Source organism: Fulmarus glacialis, unplaced genomic scaffold (assembly GCF_000690835.1).
Source record: "Fulmarus glacialis isolate BGI_N327 unplaced genomic scaffold, ASM69083v1 scaffold25678, whole genome shotgun sequence".
Taxonomy (NCBI): domain Eukaryota; kingdom Metazoa; phylum Chordata; class Aves; order Procellariiformes; family Procellariidae; genus Fulmarus; species Fulmarus glacialis.
In genome coordinates this window covers 20,651-41,513 of record NW_009230509.1, presented here as the reverse complement: position 1 = coordinate 41,513, position 20,863 = coordinate 20,651, and the positions used below count along the sequence as shown (strand labels likewise).

At 36.5% G+C, this 20,863-nt stretch overlaps 1 protein-coding gene across 2 annotated transcripts in view; it reads left to right on the top strand.

The window, feature by feature from the left end:
- ATP13A3 (ATPase type 13A3) overlaps positions 1 to 20,090 on the top strand; it is a 34,478-nt gene extending 14,388 nt beyond the window's left edge. For both annotated transcript variants that reach the window (XM_009584267.1, XM_009584268.1), the window contains 21 exons: positions 1,845 to 2,002; positions 2,653 to 2,841; positions 3,699 to 3,760; positions 4,346 to 4,496; positions 4,970 to 5,086; positions 6,119 to 6,136; positions 6,228 to 6,381; positions 6,468 to 6,588; positions 7,770 to 7,894; positions 8,826 to 9,004; positions 9,474 to 9,596; positions 9,680 to 9,759; positions 10,417 to 10,459; positions 10,557 to 10,666; positions 11,508 to 11,604; positions 12,519 to 12,591; positions 13,418 to 13,595; positions 14,269 to 14,456; positions 14,907 to 14,995; positions 15,189 to 15,269; positions 19,893 to 20,090. In XM_009584267.1, coding sequence (XP_009582562.1) covers positions 1,845 to 2,002; positions 2,653 to 2,841; positions 3,699 to 3,760; positions 4,346 to 4,496; positions 4,970 to 5,086; positions 6,119 to 6,136; positions 6,228 to 6,381; positions 6,468 to 6,588; positions 7,770 to 7,894; positions 8,826 to 9,004; positions 9,474 to 9,596; positions 9,680 to 9,759; positions 10,417 to 10,459; positions 10,557 to 10,666; positions 11,508 to 11,604; positions 12,519 to 12,591; positions 13,418 to 13,595; positions 14,269 to 14,456; positions 14,907 to 14,995; positions 15,189 to 15,269; positions 19,893 to 20,090 — 2,534 coding nt within the window. The remainder of the gene's footprint in view (positions 1 to 1,844; positions 2,003 to 2,652; positions 2,842 to 3,698; positions 3,761 to 4,345; positions 4,497 to 4,969; positions 5,087 to 6,118; positions 6,137 to 6,227; positions 6,382 to 6,467; positions 6,589 to 7,769; positions 7,895 to 8,825; positions 9,005 to 9,473; positions 9,597 to 9,679; positions 9,760 to 10,416; positions 10,460 to 10,556; positions 10,667 to 11,507; positions 11,605 to 12,518; positions 12,592 to 13,417; positions 13,596 to 14,268; positions 14,457 to 14,906; positions 14,996 to 15,188; positions 15,270 to 19,892) is intronic.
- Positions 20,091 to 20,863: the final 773 nt, after the last annotated feature.

Sequence of the window (20,863 nt, the reverse complement as noted above, 5' to 3'; positions counted from 1 at the left end):
ATACTACTTAAGTCAAGTTTTCCAACAAGTAACTTCATCCTACTTAGCCTGTTCTTTCTCTGGTGTCTTCTCTTCACCTTCTGTTAGTCTGTTTTAGCAGTAAATGTTCTGATTATTTTAGTAAATTCATTAAATTCATTAATTTCTTTCTAGAGGCTTTTATTAGTCTTTTTTTCAAAGAAAAATATTTCCCTTCCCTTGAACACATCTTCCCTTTAATACTATCCATCTCAACTTCTTTAGTTTCTTAAATAAGAAATTTTATGTGCCCAGCCTGACGCGTATATACAGATAGGTGGTCCAAAACAGGAACAGAACTGAGCTGCTGAAGACTTACTTCTACTCTGCAGGAAGGATAATGCTTTTTTTTGAAGTCTGAAACCATGGTCTAGAACTTTTACAAGGAGGATTGTAATTGCTTCCAACACAGAGTCTTACTGCCCTGACATCTGAAGTAATTTTTTTTTAATCTGCTCTTTGCCCGTGGCATGTCAGAGTTAGCTCCTGTGTTGAAAACAGGATGAATTTAGCTCTGTGGACCTTGTTCAGATTTTACATATGGACAAGTGCAGTTTTCCTTTTTTTGCTCCTGAAACTCGTTTCATGGATATGTTAGTGTGCATGTCATTGTGGCTCCTATTGTAACTGTAAGAAATTCAAAACTGGAAATTTTTTTTAGAGAACAGAAATGTTCACTGAAGCTATCTGTATGTTGAGTGTGTTGTCAAGACACCACATGAGGTTTTCATTTATTGTTTTACCCTGGCGTGTTCTAGCCTATGTGGCTACAGAACCTTCTGCAAAACCATTACAAAAAAAATCAAAAGTAGTTCTGATGGGTTTTTTGACTGCTGTGTTGAATTACAAAGCATTCATGACTAAATACTCAAGTACATACTGACATGCTGAACTTCTCTGAACAGGCTCATGGTTTGTATTCTGCAGTAGCAAATTCAAAGCCTGGAGGCTTCACGCCTTATTCCTTTTGTGATGAACTTATCCTCTTTAAGACTGATGCAATAGCTGCTTCGTGATGGTGGAATCTTCTATGCCACATATCAGCGTGGAGGGCTTAGCCTTTGCTGGGAGGGCTTGCAGACTGAGAAGCTGTCAAGGAGCTGTCACTAATGCCAGCAGACCTGACATTGATATTGAGGTTGTAGTAATAGACTTTGAAGTCTAAGCAGATACAAAATGTTTTGGGCGTACAAAATTGGGCACTGGTGTTGGCCTCTTCACCTGTTGAGGCAAAGGTTCAAGGAGGATCTCAGGGTGTCTATTGGTTGTCTGAGTCTAAGACCCTTAGAAGTCTAGTCTCCTAGTTTAGGTTCAAAATGTGATCAAGAGGTGGGTTTCTCCAAAAGATGTCTCTGTGCACTGCAGTTTTTTTCTGAATCTTTCTTTCTGGCTAGCAAGGGAGCTTACAGAGACTTGCCATTTAAGTACTTAAGGTTGGACTCTCTGAATAACTTCATTTTGTTTTTGCAAGGACTGGCTTAACTAGACAACTAATAAATATACCCACTAGCTCTGCACTGTGAGGGACAAAATACAGTACAACAAACTCTTCCAGGCCAAACCATTTGAGGGTTTACTGCTGCTGTAGAAGAGGGGTTCATTTGCATCAGCTGCATGTCCTTGCTATAGGAGAGAAGCACTTAATATGATGTGCACGTGCATTTTTGAAGCACCTTAATTACAGTATTGCGAAACATCTGTTACTGTATATTGAGAAACAGTCGTAATGAAATGAGTAGCTTAAGGGTTTCATTGAGGTTTTTAATATATTTGAATAACTTTGCTCTTGTTTATACTTTTAATAACTTACTCCTTTTTATTTCTAGGCTTTAGTACTGCTAAAGGACAACTTGTTCGTTCCATACTATATCCAAAGCCAACTGATTTTAAACTCTACAGAGATGCCTATTTGTTTCTCCTGTCTCTGGTAGTGGTGGCAGGCATTGGGTTTCTTTACACGGTTGTCAATAGCATCTTAAATGAGGTATGTTTTCATTTCTGGTCCAGAACTGCCTTATTTTAGAAGAGGGTTGATCATGATTTCCAACACACTTCAGACGATGAGAAACAATTCGATTTTAAGTGAAAATTTCTTTGCTTTATTTTGTATCAGTGGAATGAGAAAGACAAACTTACTGAGAACAAAATTCAGCAGAGAAGCAGAATTTGAATATATGAGTTTACCTCAATTTCCACTGACCCAATTCCTAGACTTTTATCTTTATTATATGTAAGATTACCATCTGCCTGATACTCAGTTGGAAGAAATAGGATACAGCACATCTAAAGCATGCTGCAGGCAAAAAAATCCTTACCAAGAAATTGATAAGTGATAACCTGATAACTGTAATTTTTTTTCTCTCCAAAAATTTTGCATTATTCAGTTACTGTTTTAAAGTAATATATTTGCAGGGGAAAAAATGAAATCTTGAAGTTTCGGGTTGTGGATAATTTCGGACATGCGTGCTAATGGTGGGTGAAGATTGTGCTAGGCTTCTGGGCAATCCAGAACATGCTGTACTGGGGAAAGCAATGTGTGGATTTTGCTCTTGGTAACAGTGATGTAACGCTTCAGTGGGATAGTGAATCTTTAAGTAGTGAGTTCTTGTTCATTAACTTTGACCTTTGTTGCAGGTTCCAGCTCATACCATTGTCATTGAGTCTCTTGACATTATCACTATCACGGTGCCTCCAGCGCTCCCTGCAGCCATGACTGCTGGCATCGTTTATGCACAAAGAAGGTTGAAAAAAATTGGCATCTTCTGCATCAGCCCACAAAGGATAAATATTTGTGGCCAGCTGAATCTTGTGTGTTTTGATAAGGTTAGGTGAATTTTGAAACTTTGCGTTGCCACCTGGAGAGGCATTGTATTATAAATGGGAATTCGTATAGACTAGCAACTACAGGAAAATTCATTACTTTCGTATGTTAGATCATTTTTGTCCTATTAGCTTCCAGGTATTCAGTGTTTACCACTTGTTAAGTCACTTGATTTAGTCTGTTCTAAAAAGCTGCTTTCTTATCTCAAGACTCCCAAGTCCTAACTTACTACTGGCACCCCAGAAATGTGAGAGTTTGGGTCTATTAAGAGTTTTATTTAGTACATAGACTTCTGGAAAATTGAAGTGTGAGGTCAGACTTGTTTCTCATTTTCATTTATTTTAATGAAGAGCCAAACCAGCATATTTTGTTATTATTCCGTAACAGTAATGCCACTAGCCAGAATCCTTTGCCTTTTGCTAATTCTTAGATAAAATTTGTTTTCCTCCTTAGATTATTATCTAAAATCTTAAGTACCCACACTAAATTTGTTATTTCCCTTGTAAATATATTCCAGTTACTGTTTTAGCTATGTAAGAGTCCCCAACCCCTGAATATAGAGGTGTTGAGCTATCATCTTTGGCTTTTAAGAGTCTGTTTCATTTGTCTTGTCTCTAAGGCAGGGCATGATTGCTTTGAATGTTTAAGTTATTTAATAGAGTTGAAACTTAGTTACTAGCAAAAAGCAAGGGAGATACTGTATTTCCTGTCCTGAAGTCTTGATTTTTAAGTGAAAACAAAATAAAATATATTGTTCAGGTGTAACTTGATTAATTAGCTGTTAATTTTTGCTTTACCTGAGGATAACTTGTTTCTGAAGGCTTTTTCTTCTTGCCATGCCCCTTGGTTTATTTTGCAGACTGGCACACTTACTGAGGACGGCTTGGATCTTTGGGGAATTCAACGGGTGGAAAATGCTCGGTGAGGATAAGCTTAGAGCTGATAGCAAATATGATACTTGGTTGTGCGCTAACAGCTTCAGCAGAATAGAATAGAATAGAAAATTCAATGTGAGCTCATATATGTTTGCATTTCTGTAATGAGCGGTAAGAATGCAACTGAAAATATGGTTTAGGTGTAATGAAAGTTATAACTCTCTTACGAGGCTGGGGTGGAATTTAATTTGTTGAAGTCTGAGATCTCGTTAGGTTCATACTGCAGAAATAATGCAGTTAAAGTAGAGCATGTTTCCTTAATCCTGTCCTCCTAAGTGATGACTTTTTGGGCTGCTAAAATGAATTAGCTTAGTTAATTGAGTTAAGTACAAAGTGATAAGAGGCCTCTGTATGAGGAATCAAACTAGACAGTGAATTAACATAGAGTTTTTGAATGAGACAGAAGTTGTGACTGTTTCTGAAGATTCCAGCCCAGAGTCTTAATCTGTTTTCTGTGATGTGTGAAGAGACTAGTGCAGTCAATTTTCTTTTGTTAATCTAAACAAACTTTTTGAATTGGCTCGTAATAAATAATTACAGTGCTAAGTATATTCTAACTTCATTGTTTTAGTTTCCTTTTGCCGGAAGAGAGGGCTTGCAGTGAGAGCTTGCTGAAGTCTGAGTTTGTTGCTTGCATGGCAACTTGTCATTCCCTTACAAAAATTGAAGGGGTACTTTCTGGGGATCCGCTTGATTTGAAGATGTTTGAAGCAATAGGATGGGTAAGTGTCTGCTTGTTTCAAGAGAAGCAACGTTTTTAAGATCAGTAATCTGAAATTTCCTACGCTGTTTGTTATATAGAAGATAAGCATTATATGCTGTTTCAAGCTGTAACTGTGAAATGGTGGGCTTTTGACAATGCCTGTGTGTCAAAGCAAGTCTTAATATGAAAATGTTCCTAAATGTGTTCTGTGCAACAATTCATAGAACTGAAAGAATCTGAAGGGCTAATTTACTGCTTTCTGATGTTGTGTGTGGCAAGGTTTCAATGCATATAATAAGACCCACTGAGCTATTTTACATGTTTAAGTTAACTGCTAAAGTAAGACACTTAATTCTCACAGGAAGTCTTGTTTAGAAAGATCATTGCACCTTGGGCTGACTTCCAAGGCTGTTTTTTTTTTTTTCTGAAAATTACATTATGAGAAAATCAAGGTTAATGAATGTGTAAATTAGTTGATTATTTTTAATACAGATTTTAGAAGAAGCAACTGAAGAGGAAACAGCTCTTCATAATCGAATCATGCCGACAGTGGTTCGACCTTCAAAACAACTTTTCCCAGAATCCAAGCAAGCAGCAAATCAAGAAATGGTATAAAAATTCAAAGCAATTCTTTGAGTTTAAAGTAATCCTTCATGTTAAACAAATACATTTTACCGTATGCTGTGGTTCTGGCTGATATAATGCAAACAGGATCAAAACTGTGTGGTTTTTGATGGCAAAGATAGAGAAGACATGTTTAAACTGTTGTTGAAGGTAGTGGTTCGGTATATGCTACTTTCAAGGTGAGCAGACTGATTGCCAGCATTATTACCCTTACAGACTGGTTATAAAGTGCTGTACTTTATACAGCCTATGCATTTTAATATTTGTATCATTACCAAATTCTTATTGTGCTAATGAAGTGCTTAGGTGTGCTCACCTTGCAGTTTCAGTTAAAACAATCATTAGTTAATGTCACTGCACGGTACGGAATTCTTGCCACCGTTGTACCTTAGAAATGTATGTTTTAATTAAGTGCCCAGTTAAAAATAAAATGTCCTTGCCAGATATAAAATTTTCTTCTCTCTGCATTTTGAAGTATTTTTTTAAACAGGAGGGAAAATGTGACTGTATATCCAGATTATTACAGAGCAGGGTAGCGGGAGGGTATAGCAGGTTGGTTCCTCTGTATGAATCTTATTTGAAGTGGATAGAAGCATCTTTTTTTGTTCAGAACTCAGTGTACGTGCGCAGCAGTAATTATTATGCAGTAGTTGACATGTGAACATTCTTGAAACTTATTACATTTTTTGGGGGGGGATATACTTAATAACCATGGACTTACTCTGAAATACCATAGTACTTTAATCATTTACATAGGCTAAATAGACACAGCTTGGACTTGCAAATTCTAATCAAGAAATCAAGCTCTAAAATTCTACTATGTCTCACTTAAAGTAAAGGATACTAAACATGCGGTATACTCATATTCAGCTTTCATGAAATCCATTGCATACGCAGTGTTACTTTATATAGAGAATGCTGTGTAGATTCATTTACTGATTTATGTTGAAATAGTTTGTAGCTGAAAAAATACTTAAAAATTAATATTTACAGTAAATATATTTTTTCTTTTTTTAGGAATTGTTTGAGCTTTCGGTAAGTATGCTTTTTCAGTTAAACATCTACCTCTTTTTTCAGAATGTATGTGGATATAACCCTTTTATTCCTTCCTTCCTGTATGACACAGACCAGTTATGAGATTGGAATTGTGCGCCAGTTTCCATTTTCTTCAGTTTTGCAACGTATGTGTGTAATAGCGAGAGTTCTAGGGGAGAAGAGAATGGATGCTTACATGAAAGGTGCCCCTGAAGTGATTGCCAGCTTGTGTAAGCAGGAAACAGGTAAAAGAACAAACTATTTTTATTTCTTGTGTAGCTCATCTGTAATATGCATAATTTTAATAACTCTAAACTTGACCTTTTTAAAGTTCCTGTTGACTTTGAGTGTGTCCTGGAAGAATACACTAAGCAGGGCTTCCGAGTTATTGCTCTTGCTCACAGAAAATTGGAGTCTAAGCTTACATGGCACAAAGTCCAGACTATTAATAGGTAAGAGTGACTTCACTTTTTTAATAAGTAACAGGCTTTAAAAGCTGCATGCTTTGAATTAATTATGTAATATTTATTTTTGTTTAAATCAATTACTACTCTTCTTTAGCTCTCATCTGTCTTGACATAGGTAGTTCTGTGCATTCTTTATTTGTACCCTGCAAAATACGTAAAAATTTAAGATAAGGAAGTTTTTCTGCAATAATGTGAATTCTGAGGAACATGTTTAAGCTTGAAATGAACTTGTAATAATCATTCTTCATGAGGTTTAATTTGTGCTAGTGTGGCAGAAAACCTCATCTGATTTCTTTGTTACTTGAACATACTTGTATCATCTGTGTCTATTGAAGATTATGGCATGTAGTGGAAAACCTCCTGTGCGTGTTTGATTTAGTTTCTTCATCTGCTATAGGCAGCATGTCCATTTTCTCATTGCAAAGCCTGCCAGAAGGGTTTGGAAGGTAAAAAGGTTTCTTCCTTCAAAGAGTAGGATTTCCTGTTAATTAATTCTCAGCTGGTCCTAGTTTTCTGGATAATGCTATCTTTTCCATAGTGTTTTGAAAGTGTAGCATCACTATGAAAATGCCAACTTTGACTCTGTTCTTTTGTATTAGCCGCAAAAGAGTACGAAGCAGAGAAATGGGTTTTCCAGTTTCAGGTGTGAAAATCTACGGTAGCAGTCTACCCAAGACCTGTAAATACACCGACTTCCATGTAAAACAAAGTTAATTAGTTGCTTTACTTAATTAGCTAATGTCTATTAATCTTACTAGCCTTGGTAACATAGCTTTGTATGTTAAGGTTCAGCTAATTTGGAAATTAGGGATCTGCATTCTAAACAAATCTTAAAATTTGGCTGTCAATGCAATTAGTTTCAGAGCATTTTTTCTAGCAATAACCTTTCTTTTTGAGAATGTAATTTTTTTAGAAAGAATTCTCGTGGAAGAAACTAAACTGCGCTTGAGAAACAACATTTTCTCCTACTGATTTTAAATTAAAACAAGGGAAATAAGTATAAATGAATGTTAATGATGGTATCTCTCAGATCACTTTTTATAAAGCAAATTCTTCACACTTCTAATGGTTAAAAATAAACATTTCCTTTTACTTTGATAAACAGAAAATCAGGCTCTTTAAGCTACATCTAATAATTGTTCTTTTCCTTGCCTCCTTTTCTACAGAGATGCTATTGAAAGCAACATGGATTTTATGGGGTTAATTATAATGCAAAACAAGCTAAAGCAAGAAACCCCTGCTGTACTTGAAGATTTGCATAAAGCCAACATTCGCACTGTCATGGTTACAGGTTAGCATGTAAACATTCATACTCAAAAAGATAAAAATCCATCTGGTTTTGGTGGTGTTCTAATTGTCGTGTATGAAGTAAAATTTTAGTGTCAATAGGCTGAGATTACACTGTATTTATAGCAAGAGGGAAGTTTAAAAACTATTGTGAGAATATTCAGACACCAATCTGTTTCTTATTGGGTGAAAGCTGCTTTGGTAAGTCAGAGATCAGAAACCAGCATGGGGGTTGATTCTACTTCATAGCTTCCTCTCCCTAGCTCCATGCACAAGTTACTTTATATTGAATTGAAGGGTGAAAAACCTTGGAGGTTTTCCAAATCAGATGAGGTAAAAGTCCTGGTCTAATCTTATAACTGACCCTGCTTTGAGAAGGAGGTTGGACTAGATGACCTTCTGAGGGTCCTTACCATTTTTAATTATATTATAAGTCACTTTGTAATGGATTTTTTTTTTGTAAGAATGACTTCTTATGTTCTCCTAAGTGGGCTAGGTATATGTACTCAGTGTTTTGCATGCGGTATGTGTGTGTGTTTTTTAAATCACAGGTATTGCAACTTTAGAGTAGTGTTTTGATAGGCTAGCAATACGGCTGGGTGTTTGTCTTGCATGATCTGTGACCATGTTTAAAAATCAGTACTTTAAATGGCTCCATATTTTCTGCCTGATTTTAGATTTGGTCAATAAGAGATCTTTGTGGCTGAAAGAAGCATACAAAGTTTTTAGTGATGCTAGTCCAGGGGAGGGGTTTAACAGGCTAGACTTTGAATTTTGTCTGTAGACTTGGTTGCCCTAAGGTTATCACTGGTACGTTAGGCAGTTCTCCTCCTAGTTTAAAACTGCCTTTGTTAGCTTTTCTCTTATGTGGAATAGCAGTGTATGCTATTGATCCTTTTCTAACTCAAACCTTTTAACATGCAATTGTTTAACAGGGGATAACATGTTAACTGCTATCTCTGTGGCCAGAGACTGTGGAATGATTCTACCTCAGGATAAGGTTATTATTGCTGAAGCACTACCTCCAAAGGATGGGCAGGCTGCCAGGATCAACTGGCATTATGCAGATACCCTCGCAAAATGCACTAGTTCATCACCAGCCATAAACTCAGAGGTAATATGAGCATTATTATGCCGTTAGAGTGTAAGCAGTTAATTTTACTGCTGAGTTTCTTTCTTTTTATCTTATTCCGTTAAGTAGCAAATCTGCTGTTAAGTGTCAAATCAAAATTGATGTACTAGTTAACCTTCAGATCTTAAAATACCAAAGAGTAGTAAAACAGCTGGGGGAGCTAGTTTTTCAACTGTGGTCCTACATTTGACACTTTAGTTCTGCGGGAGACAGTTTTTTCCATATTTCAATCTGTTAAGACTGCTCTAGCTGCTTGTAGTTGAAACATTAAACCACATTTTCTTATTACTAAATAAGTGTTTTCATTGTATGAGGTTTTCTTTCAAGTAACATTCTTAGAAACCTTCTCTAGTGTAAGATCTCTAGGAATACCCTTCTGAGTATTAGCTTGAAATTACAAGGTGTCTGTGTAAATACATTACAGCTAGGGTATTAAACTACTTTTTGGTAGGATATTCCAGTTAAATTGGTCCATGAAAGCCTTGAGGATCTCCAGATGACCAAATACCATTTTGCAATGAATGGAAAGTCATTTGCAGTGATTTTGGAGCATTTTCAGGACCTGGTACCCAAGGTGAGCATTTTACTTGAGTATGGGCACTTTTGATGGTGAGCAGACTTTGCCCTGTGAGCATTAAGAAATCTTCTGTCTTCCAGCTTGTGTTACATGGCACTGTGTTTGCTCGCATGGCGCCTGATCAGAAAACTCAGTTGGTGGAAGCTTTGCAAAATGTAGAGTAAGTATTTGCTTAAGCATAGAAAGTGGGAGGGTTGACAGTGTTTGGTGTGGTAGGAGGAAAAAATAATGTATGCTGCTAGCTGTTTTGCCAAATGAAAAAGGCTGGGCTAATATAACTTGCTTGAGTTTGTAAATCATTTGAATGAGAGTAGTACCATCTGCTGGCTAGTTGTGAAAGTTTCAGACTTTTCATGAAGTTATAAATGATGAATTACTAAACTGACTAAGATACTTTATAAATCTGGTTGCTTGGCTTAATAAACAAACCCATCAAATGTCTTCTAATTAAAGAAGTATTAGCGAGGTGACTTCTGTTCAAATATGCTCAGTATACTGTCTGTTGGTGTCAGGCCTTGCAGCTATTAAAAATACTACAGAAGTCTTTTTGCCTAGAGCAAAGGTGCTTTAGACCACCCAGGAATGATAGAGGGCTGATAACCATATTGGTCTGATTAACCTGGCTAAGTCATGTTATTTTTCTGTCTACTTCCTTATATGTATAATGGGAACAGTAATTGCTTTCAGCATTAATGATCACTCATTATTATGCAAACCCTGAATAAGTCAAATAATATAGACATATTTAATGAAATGAACTGAACAGACTATGATTAGGGAATGGTCCAGAATGCTGACATCTGTTTGGTTTTTATAGTTACTATGTGGGCATGTGTGGAGATGGAGCAAATGACTGTGGCGTAAGTACATTTTTATTTTCCATACAGAACTGTTCAGTTAAATTTTGCAGCTGAAAGCAAGTTTTAAAATGTTCTCTATTTCAATCTTAACTGGCAGGCACTGAAGAGGGCACATGGTGGTATATCTTTGTCTGAACTTGAGGCTTCTGTGGCATCACCATTCACTTCCAGGACACCTAGTATTTCCTGCGTGCCAAAGCTAATCAGGTAATGCCACTTACTGTGAACTTAAATGTGTCTGGGTAACTCATTTTGCATACCCTATGTTAGTATATGTTTGATGCTGTAGGAGGCCAGTTTGAATTAAAGAACAAGCCATACATTTTTAGTACTTCTGTTTCTTTACTGAAGGTACTCTGAGCAAAGGCTTGCCATAGCATGATTTAGTACTTTGTTATAAACTCTTTTGTCCATGTAAAGTTAATTTTTTAGAGTGTGAGTGAGTTTCTACATGTTAGTATTTGATTTGATGTCCTCGTGACTATGTTAGTTTCCATAAAGGCTGTGTGTAATTGCAAGCAGTAAAATTCTTCAGATAATTGCTCAGCACCAGACAAAGTAGAAAACAAATTTTCTAAATAGAGTTTGACCAATTTTTGATTCTAGAATTGGAAGTTAGGTAATAATTTTGAATAAAGGTCAGGCAGAGAAGATTAGTTAAATCTGTGTGGAACTGATGAAGTAATGTGTAATCAGAAACATTTCTGAAGTCAGCAACTCTGTGGCTGACTGCATGTTCATTCAATCCGTGTAGTAAACTAGTGCTTCATAGATGCTTCTACAAGCAGACCTTCATTTTAAAACTTCTGTTGGAAAACCACATAGAGAACACCAAAGTAGGGTGGTGGCTCAGTTCAGAAGGCATACTCACAACTTTGATGTACTTGAAAGTGTACCATTCTGACCCCTTTTTCTCCATAGGTCTTCAGCCTAATGTCCCTCAAAGGATTTGCTGATATGTTTAATTGCAGCTAACGTTTTGCTAAGCGTAGTTTAAGTGCTTTGCACAGAAAGCTTTCTAGTTACACGATCGCATTTGTTTTGACAGGGAAGGCCGTGCTGCTTTAATAACTTCCTTCTGTGTATTTAAGTTCATGGCATTATACAGCATTATCCAGTACATCAGTGTTACTCTGCTATATTCTGTAAGTATTTAATTGTGGTTAAGCAGTGTCAATGTAATTCAGAGATCTGAAAATTGATAGATATTTAATATAAATTGTTGCAAGTCTTTCTGAGTACACAACACCCACATTCTAAAAACTGTCTTTGGACTAGAAGTATTGTTAGTATTTTTTGCCTTTTTTTTTAATATTAACTGTATGAAAAACATGGTAGTATCTATTTAAAAAAGGCAATAACTAATGCCTTTGAATAGAAAGTCTCTACAGTGGGTAGTCCAAATAAGCATATAAATTGAACAAAAATACAATTTTCCATTATTTAAAAACTGTCAGCATTTTAAAATAGCCTAACTTTATTTAAGCGCAATGCATTCCTTTTATATAAGAGTTAAAAGAGAGCAGCTGCAAGTATTGAGTTAGGAGTGGGGGGAAAAAGCGGAGTGGAGTATTTCCTGTTAATATGATTGGATTCACAATATGGCATGTGGTAGAAATCCTGTATTTTAATTTGTATTCTGAGTAAGTTAAACATGCAAAGTATTAAAGGACCTTTGAGGTGGAAATTTTGACAACTGGATGACTGCATAGTAAGGTTATGGTGTTTAGAGAATAGAACAGAATCATAGAACTGTGGGCCTAAGCTATTATTTCATTGGTTTGTAAGATTCTGTAATATAAGTTTGATTACAAACAAATTTCAATTAAAAATAGCTTATGCATCTTGAAACTGAAATTGTTTCATACCTTGATACTTCAGGAATTGATCTGTGAATTGTAGAGTACTCAAGACTCCTGCAGATAAAGGAAGCCAGTTTGATAAGAGACTGTCTTGTTTATAGAGTGAAATTTAAAGAATTAATGCCATAGGAGTGTCACTGTAAGAGGTTTCTTGGTGTGAAGAAATTACCAATGTTTCAGTTGTGATTTCTGTCTAGATCCTGAGCAATTTGGGAGATTTCCAGTTTCTCTTCATTGATTTGGCAATCATTTTGGTGGTTGTCTTCACTAGTAAGTATTGTGCTGAATTACCCGTGCTGGCTTTTTATAAAGCAGTTTTTGCTTGGTCAAATTTTCTTTAATATTGAGTATTTTGGAGTAAGCACTGTGACATACAGTTAAGATGTTACGACTACTACAGTGTATGCATTAAAAAAACCAAACCATGGCGTACTGAGTTAGATTCATCTGAAGTTTGTGAAATGTCCTCATACAAAAAGCAGGTCGTGGGCATGATCTTAGGAAAGTAGTTCTTCATAGTACAGAAAGTCATAAATCTCTACTGACATGAGGAAACTGTTTTTGGAATCAAACCAGGAGTTGTTCCAACATCATCTCCCTCAAATGTTTTGATTTCTTGCATTTTTAGTTGAACTTCTGTCCACAAAATGTTATACTCAAAAACTATTATCTAGTGAAATATTTGATTCTACATATGAACCTGTCAGTTTACTGGCTAACAGTAGAATTCCATTTGCAAGTCTAATAGAAACTTCTGCTTTGAAGCAATGGCAGACCAAAACTGAGGAGATGAGCTGTAAGTCCTTGTGCCAGACAAAGGGAATTTGGCCAGACACTACTAATTCCTTAAGTGTCATGGCTTCTATTATTGTCCCCTGCTATTCTGTGCTGCTGGGGGTAACCAGCCTGTAGAAGGCACTGTGGCATTATTCTAGTGAGGTATAATCTTTTCAAGGTGGTTTCACACTTGCAGTTCTGGACTAATTTTTAAAGTGATGTCATGAGCAAGCCATTCTAATTCCACAGAATGTGAACAGGGTAACTCTTGAAAACCATAATGATGTAATGTGTAATTTATTTTTTGTTCTCTTTGCAGTGAGTCTGAACCCTGCTTGGAAGGAGCTTGTTGCGCGAAGGCCTCCATCAGGTCTTATCTCAGGTCCACTTCTGTGTTCCGTTTTGTCTCAGATCATCATCTGCCTTGCTTTCCAAACCTTCGGGTTTTTTTGGGTCAAACAGCAGTCCTGGTATGAGCCTTGGACAACGGAATCTGAGTAAGTGTTTCAGTGGCTCCATGCAGGATACAGTAATGATCGGAAAGCTATAGGCAATAATTGCTCTCTTCTATATTGACCCCCTTTAGGGACTTTATAAATAAAGCTTCTGTATGGCAGCTTGCTAGTCTGCTGAATTTTTTGTGAAAAGCATACTGATGTGTAGGAGTTACCCAATGGCTGAATTGCAAAATTGGGTCAGAGCCAGACTGCAGGGTCTGAAGACTCCTCAACTTTGGGATGGTTGAGATTGAAATTTGAAATTAATGGTTCAGACCTATTTTAACTCTCTACATTATAAAGTTTTGTTTTCCTGTTAGAGGTCCAGTAAATCAAATTCCTATTTCTGAAAATGAAGAGGTGTTTTCATGGTTTTTTAGGTTACACTTTAAAGACAGGTAAGAAAATATTGCATCTACAATGATAGTTTCTAAACAGTTCATGTAGTGAACTAACAAGCTGGAAGCAGAAAAGAATTCAAAGCTCAGAATTCACAAAAATTGCTATGTCCTTGATGCAGTTTTGAGTTCTTTCTTACTACCTGTAGTAGATTTTCAAGGATAAGCTTTTTTAACTACTGTAGCAATTTGTTCTGTCATTACTTTTGTTAATAAGTAGGCCTTGTTTGCATCTTCTCCTTAACTCAGTGTTAAATGTTTTTTTTATGTTGTAGTGCATGTAATGTATTGGATGCCACAAACACCAGCTTTGCACACCGTGGGAATGAGACTCTTCATGATGAACATTACATTAAAAATTATGAAAACACAACTTTGTTTTTTATATCCAGCTTTCAGTACCTCATAGTGGCAATTGTCTTTTCTAAAGGAAAGCCCTTTAGACAGCCGTGCTACAAAAATTGTAAGTCCTTTCTTACTATATACAGTTCCAAGTAAAACTCCAAGTGACTCTGCACTTATGCATCCATGGCTTGCTTACAATTCTCTTGTGCCACTTCAGCAGTCGTAGCGTTGCTAGGAGAACACAGTACAATTATCCTCTGATAATCAGAGATAGAAATAGGGAAGTATTAAACTGTATGGAGAAATTTGTGTTAATAGTTGCTTTGTTTGTAGAAGTATATGTGTATATATATTCCAGCTCCACAAGTGAGCCAGTAAGAAATTGAGTCTGGCCTCTGTCTCTATGGCTATCAGCACAACTTGTATTGCCAAAATCCACCTGGATGGAGATTAGAGGGAGAAAAGAGGTTATTTCTGGGGAGTAATGAACCCATGATACATGGAAAAACTGTCTAAAACTTCGATTGTGAGATGGTCTGATTTAAAATATTTTTTTCTTCTTTTACAGTTCTGTTTGTTATATCTGTGATAGTTCTTTATGTCTTCATATTCTTCATCATGTTGCATCCTGTTGAATCTGTTGACACATTTCTTGAGGTAAGATTCAGCAGATATGCAGGCATCTGTACTTCCTGGGATAACTGGTTGGCTGCCTTTTGGGCAAGGCTGACCCCTTTAGAGCTTTAACTTCGCATCTCTGGGGGAGAAGGGAGAATTTATTCACGCACTGTTTTGAATGTCTGTTTACTTCATATGTGTGTTGCTAACCTCTGGCAACTTCTTCTCACAGCTCGTGTGTGTGCCATATGAGTGGCGCCTAAGAATTCTCATCATTGTTATTCTCAATGCAATTGTATCCGTGCTGACAGAGGTAAGAAATTGAAATGGAAAAAAATGCTTGTCTGTTAAGTGGGGTTTTTTTTCGGGGTACATGTTTGTCTTTTGTTTAGAAGGTCTCTCTTCACAGAATACCAATGTAAGTGGCCACTGTTTTCTTGTTAAGTTTGTATTCCTAAGTTTGTAGTCCTTATAGGCTAGATTTAAGGTATCAAGGTTTTATGTGTTAGAAGTGTAATTTTAAAACCTTTCTTATTAATTAAAAAAAAAAGGGGGAAAAATTGAAAGACTTATAAATTATTTCAACTATTTCATAGGACAATACTTTCCATATTTATTTGCTGTGTTAATTCAGTTCAGACTAACATAACATAGTAAAGAACTATATAAAATCCTAAAGATCCTGTGCCTTTCTTATGTTGTCCTATATTTACTCTAACCCTGCCTGTGATGGAGTTTTCCTTTATGCCCTTTAATTCTTTCATTTTTTTGTACTACTAAACTCTGAATAGTTTTCTTTTTTTGCCTCCTTTTTTATTTGTTAAAAGTTAAATTTTATGTATATTGCTGTCTTTGCTACTGAATCAAAATAGTTAAGCTGCAGAATCGTGGCTTTTTTGTCTTCTAAGTTTAAAACAAACCTCCTAGATAGACATATCTTTTTCCTGTTACTTTTTCTAGTCAGTTTTGATGTTTTTATTACCATGTCTGGGAAATCAGCTTTCTTGAAGCACTAAGATTATTCCTTGGAATTGAGCTTTGTGTTGATACATGGAATGTAAATAGGTGGTGGTTACAATTTTCATTCCAGTGATAAATTTTACTGAGAGAAATAAATTAAACTTAGCTTCTGCTGAAAAATTACTTTGTTCTGCAGATTATCTTTCTAACTTTTATACAACCTTGTGATGTTTCTGTTCTGGAAGCGTAAGGGCTCTAGAAGAAAGTCTGTACCGTGTGTCAATCCACATATCAGCACGTGTCTCTCAAGGACAAGTGGTTCTCTGGTTTAAACGTTCATAAGGTTCCACTCCTGGACCTTGTTGGTTGCCACATCAATTTGTAAACTTCTGCGTTTCTAGTAAGCATAACCTAAACAATATAAACTGCAAAGCATTTGCTTTCACACAGTATTTCAAACCCCATCTCTTTCCTATGCAGGTGTGAATTAGCATCTTTCAACACTTTAGTCACTTAACTGTCATTACCAAAACTGGTAGGATGATTTGTCACATTCCTTTTAACCAGACTTTCCTATTTATCTTGTTGCCCATACGTTAGTAGTGGAGTAGAAGTAATATAGAATTTAGCATTCTTGACACCAATTGTTTGGGATGTTCTGCTTTGACTTAAAACCTATGTCTTCCATTTTCACTTAGTAGAATGCTTTATTTAGACAGAGAGGTATGTTATGTTACTGTACGGCAGGTGTCCAACAGAAGCATTGTCTAGTGATCCTCAAATCCCAAACCTTTTTTTACGATACACGCTTTACCTTTCATAACTTCAACCTGCTTTTGTCCCACCTTTTGAACTGTATTTGTCCAACTCCAGCAGTATTACTCTAGGCTCCCTGAAGCTTTTTCATGTGGTGCCAACTCATTGGGTCCAATGTGTTGTATAGAAATCGCAGGCTATTTCATTCCTTCTCTTCCAGTATAGCTCATTGCCCTTCTGTCCTTGTGTGCCTGGCTGGATTTTCTGCTCACTACACCTTTCACTACAGAGTTACTGGGTACCACAGGTCACCTGCTGAATACCTAGGAAAATCTGCTGGTGGCATCTCCTTATTTCTTTTAACAAGATACTCTGTAGGTATATCGCCTATAGTTTGTTCTGCTGAGACTAATCTCTCCGTAATTGCCTCTTTAAGTGTCTCATAATAATGAGATACATGAGGGATTGGATCTGTCCTCTTTTGTCACACTTGCCACACAGTTTGACACTTTTGTGTCACACTACAATCAGAGGTAGTTTCTTAATTGCTTCTACAACAGGAATGATTTCTGACTGGTTATCCCAAACATGTTTTCTGAAATGCTGTGTAAAGCTTTTGCTCCTACCATGTGGGTGCCAGACTAGGTTCACAAAGCACACATACTCTTTCTACCAGATCATAGAAAATATTGCACAATGAAGGCAGATCCTAGCAGATGTTCCTCCTTACTCTGATGCCTGGTATAGACATACTTAAACCAGACTGGCTTCAAAAATGAACATCTAACAAGCTGAAGATTTGTTGGCAAATGTTTTATAAAAGCTCTATAAAATTCCGGTGTGTTATAAAATCACAAGCATTACAAAATCTGTTACAAAAGTCTGGCTAATCAGATCCCCTTTCTCAATGGCAGAGGTTAGTCAGATGTGAGAAGTGGAATCTGTCCAAAGAGCAGAGTTGTAGGCTCAAGGCGATGGAAGATACAGGTTCACACCTGTGTTGCCGGATTTGTTCAAGGCTCTTGAGTCTGCCCACACAGCTGTATGAGAATAACCAGATGTACTGAACATACTGTTCAACTTCTGCCCACTCTTCCAAAATCTGGAACGGCTCCTACAGAATTCCTTCAGACTTCCTGCTGGTCGCTCAGCTTTGCCACCCCACTGAAGCTTTTCCGGGGACGTCACTGGTTTAAAACAAACTACGAACAAAGTGTAGCTACAGCGTGAAGTACACTATAATGTTAAAGATGGTTTGAGGGGAAACTGCTTTAAGCACTCATGTCTGTGATGCTTCACAGGTTTTTTTTAGAGTATTGAAACATCTTAAGAATGTGTATTTATGATTTTTACCTGTATCGATGGATGCAGCTTTGGTCATTGTTGCTATTGATTTAAAGTACATGTTCATATTCTTAAATCTCATGTGAGCACTTTAAGAATGACAATGTTTATCGCTTAAGTACTGACAAGTAATATAAACTCTCCATTTTGCCTGGCACTGAATTAGTTATGCCTAACACACTATTTCAGGTTTTATTTGTAATGTGCACACTAACAACAAATGATCATTAGTTTCTTTAATTCTTCCCGCTCACTGCAATGTCTCACAGAATGTCCTCCTTGATATGATCCTTTGGAAGGTTGTGTTCAATCGAGACAAACAAGGAGAATATCGCCTCACCATACCCCAGCCGCCTCAGGTTGGAGACTAGTATTTTGCTGTCATCATTTGAGTGCATGCAGATTAATTCAGTTTTGTCTTTTTTATGATCTATAAGTGTCTGTTGCGTTATCTTAAGCTTAAGACTGTTTAAATTAGATTTCTGTAACTTGAATATTAAAAGGAAAGGCTTCTGGTTTTATATTTTTCTCCTTGTTGACACTTAAAAAATTTAGCTCTGTATACAAGAACTGCTAAGCAAACCCGGAGGATTGCTTTTAAGACTTTTCTCACTTTATCTTCAGTTTGCACATTAGCAAATTTTACTTCCATTTTCACAAGGTAGCATGCTAGGACTGGAGGACGTCTTGATTTGCTTGGAAGCAGAATTGCTGATGCTGGGTCTAATCCAGTTCTTTTTTAAATTAATTTTGGTTAGGATTTTAGAACATTGTCTCGTGAGAGCAGTAATTTATAGCACGTACAAATGAAATGAAACAAAACGGCAAATGAAAGTATGTTATAACTACTTCAGATGGTTTAGAGACTGAAAGATTTAGCTTCTGCTTTTCAGGTGACCATGAATCTTGGCCTGGTCTGCCCGTCTGTCATTAATACATGAAGGAAACCTATGTGAATTCCGTAAAAAATAGCTTTTTCTTTTTTAAGCCTGTTGGCTTATTACTATTAGCTGGTTGTACATTTGTTCTTGTTAAAATGACAATGGTTTATTTCTCAGCACTAAATTCTATTAAATGTATTCACTTCAGACTTACATTTGTCTTTCTGAGGCTGTTCAAGAAAAAAATTGCTTTGTGTTCACTGAAGAATGGAAGTTGTGCTTAAGTCTCATGTTTAGTTCAGTTCACCAATTGATAGAAATTCAGAGCGTGAGGAAAACTATAGAATATATAGCCATTAAAATGTCAGCCCTGCAGACTACAGGTGCTCTCTGGGACACGAGAGGGATCAAGTCTTGAGAATGAGGAATGGTGTTTCTCTTTTCCAGCTAGTTAAGTTACATACATTTAGGACTGGGAGAGGAAAAATAGGAAGGAAGACTTAAGTTCAATAATTTGTGTTTGTATTGGATTTAAGTTTCACAGTATCAGCAAGTTAAATTCTGCCACTTCTGGCTGGCTGGCTGCCTTCAGTTAAACAATTCATTGCTTAAAAAGTGTTTTGAGGCTCTGGGAATTTGGCTGCTTTTTCTAGCTTTTTATTCTTCAATAGTAACATCATTTAAGGTGCCTGTTATACCTGTGTTTATTGAAACTGCTATAAAATATGCATAAAAGCTGTTGGTGACCTTAGATGTCACGATAATGCAGAATACTTATTTTTTCTTAATGTTTTTTAAATGTCATTGCTACCATAGTATAGAAGAGATGATACAACAGAAGAGTTTCTGTACTACACTTCCTAGGTCCAATGTGACAATGAAATAGTAAATTAGAAACTAAAATAATAGTTTTTCTTCTAGCGATTCACTGTATTGTTAGTTGTATTAATTTTTTCTTATGGTAATCCAATTTTCAAATCTGTTCACTTCTGCAGGAGGCTGTGGATCGCCGTGGAGTCTGTTTCCTTTCTTCCCTGTTCGGTTGTAGAGAGAAGACACCAAAAGCCAAGTATATGCATCTAGCTCAGGAACTGCTGGTGGATCCAGAATGGCCACCAAAACCCAGAACAACAACAGAAGCGAAAGTACCATCCCAAGAAAATGGTTCATATCAAATCATCACTGTAACATAACAGTGGATCTTGGTGGCATGTGTCTTTAGTAGTATTCAGAAGAATGTAATTTTAAGGCTTTATTTGAAATTCCAGTATACTAAATGTCAAATTCTAATGCAGGTATTTCCAACTCTTGTCTCTCTGAATACAAAGTTCAGAGCCAGACATCTTATGGCTATAAATTTTAAAAATGTAGGTTACCTTAGGCAGAACAAAAATGATTGTGTTTCCTTCCACATTCTTTCAAATTTCATTATTCCTAAATGAGATGTATTTGAAGGTTTAAACTGCAGGGCAGTTAAAACGGGTTCATTTTATTTGCCTGGAGTATCTTAATCATTGTTCTAACCTGCTTATCCGGGCACGTGTTCATGTAAACCTTATGATGTAATGGTTTCATGGTAGTACTAGAGGCACATAATAACCTTCTCATGCCTTTTTTTTTTTTTTGATATTCACTGTTGAAAAGCTTTGTGCCTCAGAACGGTTCTAAAGTTTTGGTGTGTGTACCTCTAAGTTTGTCTCTACTAGTAAGGAGTGTTTCCAGGTGTAAGGTTTGGATTTTAAGTTTTAATTCTTTAGTCTGCTAGGAATTGGGAATGCTATAGAAGCAATATGCTCTGTCCTTAAGAAGAAAGCACATTGCTTTCAAGTGGGTTCTTAGCTTCTTTTCTAGCTAACCCCAAGGAAAGGCTTAGGTGGCCTCCAGAGGCGGAGGCATTTGGCTACACTCTAAAGTTTTTGGAGAAGGAAGGCTGGAGAATCTTAACACTTCCGTCTGTCTCATGTTT